This window comes from Vigna umbellata, chromosome 5, assembly GCF_029865625.1.
Source record: "Vigna umbellata cultivar VRB3 chromosome 5, Vumbellata_1.0, whole genome shotgun sequence".
Lineage (NCBI taxonomy): Eukaryota > Viridiplantae > Streptophyta > Magnoliopsida > Fabales > Fabaceae > Vigna > Vigna umbellata.
In genome coordinates this window covers 62653369-62664260 of record NC_142169.1, presented here as the reverse complement: position 1 = coordinate 62664260, position 10892 = coordinate 62653369, and the positions used below count along the sequence as shown (strand labels likewise).

At 34.0% G+C, this 10892-nt stretch overlaps 1 protein-coding gene across 1 annotated transcript; it reads right to left on the bottom strand.

Moving 5' to 3' along the window:
* Positions 1-5089: 5089 nt before the first annotated feature.
* On the bottom strand, positions 5090-8871 carry LOC124845399 (uncharacterized). Its single transcript, XM_047322493.2, has 5 exons — positions 8726-8871; positions 6899-8090; positions 6481-6624; positions 5990-6175; positions 5090-5338 (listed from the first exon to the last, which is right to left on the bottom strand). The coding sequence occupies exons 2-5, from the start codon at positions 8030-8032 to the stop codon at positions 5258-5260; spliced, it is 1545 nt and encodes a 514-aa protein (XP_047178449.1). The 5' UTR covers positions 8033-8090; positions 8726-8871; the 3' UTR covers positions 5090-5257.
* Between the last annotated feature and the right edge of the window lie 2021 nt (positions 8872-10892).

Genomic DNA, 10892 nt, shown 5'->3' with positions numbered 1-10892 from the left:
TCTTAGTCGGTCAATTTTCCCAAATCTGAACCGGTAAGAAAACCCCCTTTCTCATGTGCCCTAGGGTTGTAAGCATGTGATTGAACTTGGTGCATGCAACCCATTTCGTTTTCTTCCATAATCTAGCTTCTATTTGGTGCTAAGATTCGTTTTCTATCATCAATTGATGATTTATAGGTGATTCTAACCTTTTGAAAGTGCAAGCAAGTGGTCTAGGGTTTCTACTTGAGCTTGGTTGTCTACACTAGAGGTAAGGGGAGCTAGTTCTCTTTTTGATTTTACTGTATGACGTGATTACATAATGATTTTCAAATTGGTATGTTGTTGGAAGCATAATTTTGAATTTTGCTAACTTGAAATGCATGTATGAAAGTGTGAGTGCTACGTGAATGTGGTGATTGATGGATGTGAACTGTTTGGGATGATTTTGAGTGATGAATTATGTATGTTGGAACTGTTTTGGTGTGTAAAATTTGTTATGGTGTTGATAGGAAGGAAAATCAAGTGTCTTAGGGTCACTTTTTGGTCATTTTAGAGGAAGTGAGGTAGGGATTTTGAGTAAATGAAGGCTGCAGTGTTCCTGGACTGTTTGGGCAGCCTAGACAAGTCCATTGTGACTTGTTAGAAGCATAACAGTAGTTGAAAACAGGTTCCAAGTAGTGGAATCGAATTTGGGTCCCTAAGTTGTTGAAATTAGTGTTTTGGATGCTGAAAGTGAACTTTAATCACTTAAAAATGGTGGTAGAAATGTTTAGAATCATTTGGATAAGTTTAATTAAGTCTAAAATGAGAATTAAGAGTCTAAGAAGTTGGGAAAAGTGGTTAGAAATGGTTAAGGGAGGTTCTGTTACCATTCTGCAGAGTTCTGAGAATTCTGCAGAATTAAATTCTGCAGAACGCGCAAACTGAGCGTTCGTCCATGGCGGAGCTGAACGCTCGGCCATGCATGTGCTGAGTGACGTTCGGTCAAATGTTGGTTGGATGAACGTTCGGTCTTAGGAGATGATAGTAATAGCGTTCGTCCATGGGAATGTGTTAGTGATTAGCGTTCGTCCTTGTCTGGGGACGTTCGGTCAAAGGTTGGAGTGATTAGCGTTCGTCCTTGTCTGGGGACGTTCGGTCAAAGGTTGGTGTGACTAGCGTTCGTCCTTGTCTGGGGACGTTCGGTCAAAGGTTGGTGTGATTAGCGTTCGTCCTTGTCTGGGGACGTTCGGTCAAATGTTGGGGGATTAGCGTTCGTCCTTGAGCCGGTGTTAGTAATCAGTTAGCGTTCGGTCATGATGAGGCTTGATATTGAAGCGTTCGTCCTAGTTATAACAGCGTTCGTCCAAATTGGGTTCGTCCAAGTGCTTTTGGCGTTCGTCCAAATAGGGATCGTCCAAGATGTTAGGACGTTCGTCCAACAGGGTCCGTCCAAGGACTTTTGGGCGCTCGTCCAAGCAGTTCGTCCAAGCGGTTAGGACGTTCGTCCAAACAGGGTCCGTCCAAGGACTTTTGGGCGCTCGTCCAAGTAGTTCGTCCAATGGTGTTAGGACGTTCGTCCAAACAGTGTCCGCCCAAGGGCTTTTGGACGCTCGTCCAAACAGTGTTCGTCCAGTGATATTTTCTTTTGTGCTTTCTCTCATTCCAGTAAGCTTTGTTAATTAAATATTTCGGTTACAATTTATGAATGCATCTTCATGTGATCCAGATTGGTTGAAAGTGTATGATTATAAGTGGTTTATGATGTACATTGTTGATTCAAAAGGAATATTATGAGATTTAAAATGGTCGGATTAAATCGGAAATTTAGATCTCTCGGTGAGATCAGTTAGTGTATTGAATGAATGTAAGAGGCTTCCATATGGGGGGTTATCCCTAACACTCCAACGGTCTTTCATTCTCACTTAGAGAGGATCGACGCGTGTGGTGGGAGTAGTGGGAGGTCCTAGGGTAGACGCTATCACTGGAGGTCTATTCCGCGGTAACGGATTAGCCTTGTGTATGGTCGGGTGGAACCCCTCGGCAATGGCTTTGCAAAGCAGTAGAGGCCATCACAAGTGCACAACCCGCCCCAGCTCTACATACATTCTATGTCCGGACGTGTCTAGAGTCTTAACATGATAGGATACTTGTCTTGATGAGTGTTATTAAATAAATGCTTATGTTTATGATGACTTATGTGTATGGATATTCTGGTAAATGCTAGATTGGTTGAAAATGAATTGTATGATTGTTTGAGATCTAGCTCACCCTTGCATTTGTGTGTGTTGCATGTGTTTGATTTCCCTCTTGCGATGATCATCCAATCCTTTGGATGTGAGCAGTAGGTGATGATGTACCCTTGGAGCAAGCGTTGGAGAATGAGGAAGACCCAGCTCCTAGTGCTTAGGATTTCTTCTAGCTATGATGTTCAATAGCTTTTTATTTTGAAAAACTTCTAGCCTTCATTTTAGCATGATCTGTATTTTGGAGAATTATGAGCTTGTACTTATATTTTAAAGTTTTCCAGTCAGACTTGGATAACTGTACTCCTAATTCCATCTATTGCGTACTCCTAACTGTTTCTATTATTATAATTGATGCATTCTACGTATATACTTTGTTATATATTTTGGGATGTCACACAAACCTTATTTTATAAATCGATTTTGTAGGATTAAATTAGGTTTAAAATTCATTCTTTGGATCGATATCGAACTACGTGATATGTTGGAAGAATCTTATCTTATTCGTCGTTTTTGTGAGATTAAGTTAGGTTTAAAGTCCATTATTTAAAATTGTGTTAATTTTTACTAATTTATTATTTATTTGTTAATAATATATTTAAATTCAATGAAAAAAAATTATATGTATATTATGTTAAAATATTATAAACAAATTAAAATATTATCATTCTTTTTGTTTTCTTGGAGTGAATTGGTAGTTAGAATTGACTGTGTTAGAACTCTCTATGTGAGACTGATTAATGTGTGGATGAAGTTATAAACAAACATTTAGGTTAAAAGTGGAAGTTAATTTTGTTTTAGAAAAGACATTGTAGTGTTTCTTAAGCTTTTTTGTCTTGAAATTTGTCTATCCCTTTTCATTGCCCAAATAATCTGTACAAGATATTTGAAAGGTTGTACTTTGGATGCTAAAAAAACAAAATGCCACTTATATGCTTTTAAGTTATTCTAGGTGTCTTTTGTTTTATGAGTCCTACCTACACTGACTGTGTCCTTTTTTTTCACCTTTCTTTGCGATGAAGATCTAGAGTATAATCGATTCAATAATTCTATTTTTCTAAAAATGTATTTTACTTTTTACTTAATAATTTAATTTATTACTATTATTATTATTTTTCATTATCATCATCAGAAAAAAAATAGGAAAACAATACTCATTATCCATTGAGGTAGTTACACAATTAATTGTGGACGGTTAGAAAAGCTTCAATTCAATTATAAATATTCATTTATGCTAGACTCTTTTTATTTTCAAAAATAGTTCATTAGCAACATAAAAAAATAGTTATTAACACTTTGTGTTTTTACTCCGTTTTTATGCAAGAATAAATACAAAAATACAAATTATATTATTCTTTTTTCTAATATGGCAGTTTTTTTGTTTGTCAAATTTCTTTTCATGCTTTTTGTACGTTTTTTTTCTAATATTTTGAATTTCAACTATAAATACGTATGCGTATACGTACTTTTCTCTTTCAAAAAAAATAAATTGCTAACATCCTTCAGAAAACACATAAGCCAAACATAAACGTATTAGTCTTCTTTTTTCTTTATTTTTTCTAAGGTGAACTTTTTACCTTTTTTCATGTTCCCTGAATACATTTTTTTATTGTTGTATACAATGTATAAAATTGTAAATTTGTTTATTGAATTTCTACAATATTATCTGTGACACACCAAAAATTAAAGGAAATATTTTCTATGAGAAAAAAAACACTATCACTTAGTTTCAGAAGAAGATTTCACTTATTGGATATCAAACCATACGTTGGGAACTTTTCTCTGAAAACAATGTACTAATAATTATACCAAACAAAACTTGTACTGATAGGTAATAGTATACAGCAAACAATAAATTCATTAATTTATCTCCTTTTTACCTCTTTATTTTTAACAACTTTAATTTCTACATTTTACTTAATATATTAAATTAAATATGAAGTTCGATGAATTTACAAATTATTAATTACATTAATTAAAAATAAAATTTAAATCAAACCTACAATATCATTAAACAGTTTTTATTAATAATTTATTATTATTAATACAATTTAAACATTCATATAAATAAATCATGTCATACATCAATATAAAATTCACTTTTCAACTTAAAGTTATTTGTAATAATATTTATCTTCAGTAATAATTTTTACTTTTTGTTATATGTACTATAAATGTTTATAGTTTTCTATTTCTGCCCGTCCTCCTATTTTTGTTGTGTGGTTTTTCACTTGTTTGTCTTTTGCGTCTAAATAAACATTAATTTCGCATCAAATTCTAATTAACACTAACTCTTTTCGTTGCACTATCATATTTTTTTTATTTAGTTCAAATTTTAGAACTAATCTTAATTTTGTTAACGTCATTCTTACTATTCCTTTTTTTTAGAAATACTTATTTCTTAAATGATAGGCAAAAATTCAAATGCCCTTCAATAATATATATATATATATATATATATATATATATATATATATATATATATATATATATATATATATAAATCATTAAATATTATTTGAATGATGAAACTAAAACATAAATATAAACATTTTTAAGTAATAATCATATAACTACTAACTTTCTTTTAATTTTTTTAACTATTCCATATGATCCATATTTACATGAAATGAAAAAAAAAAAAAAAAAAAAACTCCCAAGTGTGTGTATATAGATAATAGGTTAATTCATAAAATAATTAAAATTCTGATAAAAGACACACATATATAAAACTGATTGTTAAATAATTAAATGATAACCACCAATTTCCAAATCATCAATATTATGACCCCACATTTTATCACTTTCTGAAAGATTAATTAAAATGATAATTCATTTATTAAGAAGTAAAAGAGAGATGTAACAATCGATAGCAACAAGACTAAAAGATAACTATAATTCATATTATTGCAAGAGTTATAGGAGTTTTTTAATCAAAGCTGAAGTTAACAAAATTTGACATGCAAGAAGCTCAGATGATTTGTCCACATTACAATGGATATCGTATACCACAAAAACCCACCATGTTTAAGCTTGAAAGGCAGAGTAAGTTACTTGTAATGCTGAGACACTTCCCAAACCAGCTTATCCATGAAATGGCATTTCTTGTCAAATCCCCAGCCTGGGTTGCTCTGCATCATATTTCAGACCAAACATAAATAATGAGCAGAATATTCCTTCCAGTAGTTTCTGACCAGCATTTCTCAATCCATTGAAATAAAAGGCAATACAAACCAAAATAATATATATGTATGTGTGTATGTGTGTGTGTGCACAGGTGTTGGCAAGCTACTCAATACCACAAATACATGCATATAATTTATAAATTTTGAGCATTACGAATTTATAGAAAGAATTACATCATATAATGCACATAAACCATCCAAAACAAACAACAGGTTGTTTTAGGCAGAGACTTGATTTTCCTATCTCTGCCTTTTCAATGACAACTGCTCAGCCTTGGCACAGCATAAGATACATATTCTATTCTCTCAATACATTTGGGATTTATTTTATCAACTAGAATTTAGATTCGAGTTTCCTAGAAAAAATAACAAATATTTGTTGGACTTTCAATTGATTATGCAAGTGTTGAGAAATTGATTCTCTACTAACATCAAATTACACCGAGAAAAGGGGTTCGTTTACCACTGAATTACATGAGCAAGTAGAACATCATCGGCAGAGATGCTTATAATAAGATTATCAACATAAGAGGAAAACAAGTAGCATAAGTACAAGACTTCTATGCCAACACAATATCAATATTTAGACTTCCAAACCTGAAGAGAGACAACAGCACGGTTAGTAAATTGTTTCACTGAAGATGGTGCACTTTCGGGAAGAGTTTTAGAAACTCTTTCTAATTCTTGTTGTTGCTTCTTTGCAGTTACCCTATCTGGTCCACTGTAGTGATCAACAATCTTTTTCAACAATGGAACTCGAGCCATCGTCTCTTCCATTATTTCCTAGTAGGATATAAAGTTAGAAAAAAAATCCCGACACATTGACACACCCATAAACTATAGTAGAGAACAATATAAACAGCCTTTGCCTATTAGCAGCTATAAAATAGACAACTATTTCAAAACATTGTGACTGATAGAGTACTTGTCCAATGTACTAGTTACACAGGTTTGATATGAGAAAGATATTGGCAAGCAACCATATGATTATTGACGAAAAAGATAATGTTGAATTAAAAATTTAAAAGAAGGAACGCCGGTATCAAAACTTGCGCCCTAAAACCTATGCAATTAACAACATAATATACCTCCCACTCTTCCTGACTTTGAATTCCCTCATATGCCATCAAGAATGGTTTCATCTTCTCAAGTGCATCCCGAAGTGGAATTGGTTCCTTCTCATCAATATCTGGATTATCAAATTCCACCAAATATTCTGGCTCAAATTCAATCTGCAATAATCAATAAAGAAGCCGAGAGAATACAAACAATTAAACACTGAAACATGTATACTAAACAGAAAATAGAAGTTCGCCTTAAGAAATTTCCTCGAGAGAAATTATATCTTTAGATCTTGAGAATTGGATGATTATAATGAGTTTCCCCATAGCAATTCAATTAAGACTGGAGAATTTCTCTGGCTGCAACTAAACTACAAAATTATATTTCCTCTACCTTTAATTATTTCTCAACAAATAAATAAAGATGTCTGTAGAAACCACTTACGGCATAATTGATGTCTAATGCATCCAAATACTCATCGTATAATGGGGATGGCAAAACTCTATCAGTCATCTCCTCAAATGCTTCAGTTAACTGATTCATTATCTCTGGCCCAAACTTTTTGGCTAATTTCTCACCACATGCATCATCTCCGACATATAACCCTGTAGCATAGGAATCTTCAGCATCCCTGAATCGACCAAGTCTTTCATCTACATCCCTCCCTCTGAACCCTCCTCTTCCTATGCCTCGACCTCTGCCTCTTCCTCTGCCCCTGCCTCGGCCAAGCCCACCTCTCTCCCTAAACCCTCTTCCTCTTCCTGTGCCACTTCCATCATCCTCACCTTGTGACAAAAATTTCCGTGCATTCCTCACTGCATCATCCCGGGCTGGTATTGCCCGTCTCTCAGGCAAAGTGTCAGAGGCAGCTGCACCACGAGCTGGCCGAGCGCGAAGATGCCTATTCTCTTCTCTAACTTGCGTTTCCGGATCTGGCTGTTTCATGGGCTTCCCCCTTCCAAGTCCAGACAACACCTCTAGTATGTTGCCTGGAAGTTTGTTAACATGCTCAACATCAATAGGAAAACCATCTCTCGTTGTTGGAGAAGCATTTTCCTCTCTTTTGAATAAAATGGGATTTTTGGGTCCAGAATCTGGTGGCGCCAAATCATTTGGAGGTTGAGGTAAAGTAGCTCGGCCACGACCAGCAGGTGACCGCAAATCATTTGGAGGTTGAGGTACAATACCCCGGCCACGACCAGCAGGTGATTGCAAATCATTTTGATGGTGGGGCACAGTAGCCCGGCCCCGACCAACGTGTGGCTGATTTATGGAAGATAAAATTGATGAGAAAGAAGGAAGACCTGGCGGAGGCATTGGCTTGCCACGGCCATGGCCATGACCAGAACCAGGAGGAATGGGTGACTCTGTCATGTCAGATTTGGGCTCACTGGAATTAGGCTTACCAGGAGCTCTTTCATTGAACTTGAACGGGCCTGAACCAGGGACGGAGCCTCCACGACCACGACCACGTCCGCCATCACCAAAACCTGAAGATGTAGAAAATGCAACTAGCGTTCTTCTGGTGGCATTTGAAATTGTGGGGTTTGGGATCCTTATTCCAATGTTGCCTCTCATTGACACAGTAAAACAAATGCTTAATTGGAAAAGTCAAAGAGGTTTCAGCAGCATGAACCTGATACCCCAAAAAAGATACACCACCAAGTTTAAATGAACTGTCGGAATAGCCAATAAAATACATCAAACTAGCACATAAAACTTCATATTTCAGAACTCACCTGCATTTCATATTTATTTTTCCTGTGCTATTTAAATACACAAGTTTTAAATTAACAACAACCAGTGCATCAATTGATGATTATTCAGTTCACCCTTTCAATAATTAAAACAAAATCAACACTGGCTTTGCTAGTTACATTTAACAATGAGGATAATTGAGCACAACTTCTTTCCAATGGTTCCATCGTAAAACATAAGTCACAACGCAACGCAACACAACCATATTCTACTTTGATAAGAATCTGCATTCCTATAGAGAAAAAAAAAGTAAGACAGGGATGAAAATGAACCCAGCATACAACCCCAATATCATACACAAATTTCATTCACCCTCCCTTTTATAGAGAGAAAAGAGGGATAAGTATTTGTGTGTTGCGAGAAGAGTTTTGCATAGGAACCGCTCTGTTTCTCTAATTAAGCGTAATTGCGAGTTCAAAAATAAGGGATCTGTGACAGTGTGTTCACAGCGTGAACAACTATTGATTGCTCCAAAATAAGAGACAATGAATTGAACGGATAAGATGGTAATACCTTGCCAGCGACGTTGACGGTAACTCGGTTCGCTCGCCGGAATCGACTTCGCCAGAGGTGCTCTGATGGTAAGGCGGAGGAACCAGAGAACCTACAGCACATTCAGTATCATAGAAACTAGTTTTTTTTTTTGTCACGAAGACAAAAACACAAAAGACGGGCCACAATAAGAGCCCAAAACAATGCTTTACATAAAAGCCTTTTCTTCCTGCACCCCCATATTAACAATAAAAAAATTATAACATCCTCTTCGAGAAAGGAGAAGAAAAGAGAGAGTAATGATTTGGTGGAAAATTTGATTCGAAAAGTTTAGATTAGAAAATATCATATATATTCCACGTGTTCTATTCCGGAATGAATATCAAATACTTCAAAAAGTTTGTTTCAAGAAATTCATTTTCAAAAACATTTTCGTATGATTTCAAAATATATGAGATCCTTTTTCAAATACATTTCATATATTATAAAAAGTTTGTTCTAAGAGATTTATTCAGAAAATTTTCATTAAAAAAATTATTTCATATATTCTGAAAGCTTATTTTGAAAATCTTATTACAAAATATATTTCATATATTTTGAAAAACTTACTCTAAATATTTTGTTCCAAAAAAATTATTTTATAAATCATGTTCCAGAAAGTATAGAGTGTTTATTCTAAAAGATGTTCAAGAACAGACAATTCAGAATAGTTGTTTTTCAAATTATGAGGGTGCAGTTAGATATCTTAGAGGTGCACCTAACAATTGTCTAAAATAAACTAAGCAGCCCAATTTTAGATTCCAATTCAAACTTTTCCTTGTTCTAATTTAGCTAGGTTTTGATTTCTCTGGATCAAAGATTAAAAAAAAAACAATATGATATCTATATGCTACCTTTATCTATTTCAAGTAAGACAATTAACTTATAAAAATTTTATTATTTTTCAAAAATATATGACAAGTTTAGGTTAGATTCAGGTCCTCTTACTAAATAAATTAATATGGCATTTTGCCCTAATCGAATGTTAATAATCTCTTTTAACCTAATCCCATATTCGATTAGATCGTGACTATTAATGTGACATTTTTCTGTACTGTTAATTTATTAATGATTATGTACTATAAAACATAACAGTACTCGATTTTTTATTTTTTTTATTTGAATTCACTCAACCACCGAAAGACGTGTTTCCATGATTAAGATGTTTGTTTGACTTATTGTTCATGAAAACAAAGCATTGCAACCTAAAACCTCACATTCCATGGTCAACAAAAAAACTGGGTTTCATTCCATCTTTTTAATTGTGATTTTATTTCAATTTAAGTGCATAATATTATTCCATTTTAAAGTAGGAAATCTAAATAAACTTTATTATAACCGTGTGACTAATTGGGTCATCAAGGTAGAAAAATTGCTATAAGTTACAGAGAAAGTCATTCCAAATAATTAACACGATGAAAGAAGACGGAAGAATTTGTTTTTTTAACCTATAAAATAGAAAATAATATCTTAAAAATTAAAACAACTATATTACAATAATATAAATCAATGGGTTGAATGATAAAATAGGGTTATGTAATTGACTGGAATAACCCTACCATGAAAATTTTAATATGGAAACATAACATAGATGTATATGACAACCTTTTTGGTATGAAAGTAAGATTGAAGAGAAAAGTAACAGAAATAGCAACAACTTAGTAGTTGGTCTTGTTCCACAATCACAATCTCCTTACCATAGACGGTAGATAAAGGTCTTCCTACATGCACGTCGAAGCAAAGAGGAAAAAGTCTGAAAAACTAAAATAACTTGGTAAATAAGAAAAGATGGTTTGACCAAGACTCTGCCAAGATTAACGTTGAAGTAGCTTCAAACATAATATTTTATGTACAAGGTGGTAAGCGAGTGAGTTGTCTCTTTCGATTGTTAGAGTGGAAAAGTCACACCAAGTTAGACAGCCATTGAAAATTCAAACACTTACCAAATTCCATAATTCAACACAATCATAATCCTCTGATCAAATATTATCTCAATGACGTATAAAATGGAAACTTGCAAGACTTTGCCGTATCTTGAGGATATGTAGCACAATCCCCACCTTCCTCAGTGCCAAACATTTTCGGAAAACAAAACAAAACCAGACAATTTCACTCTTCACGTGTTTAATGGTTTCACATTCATGCATGC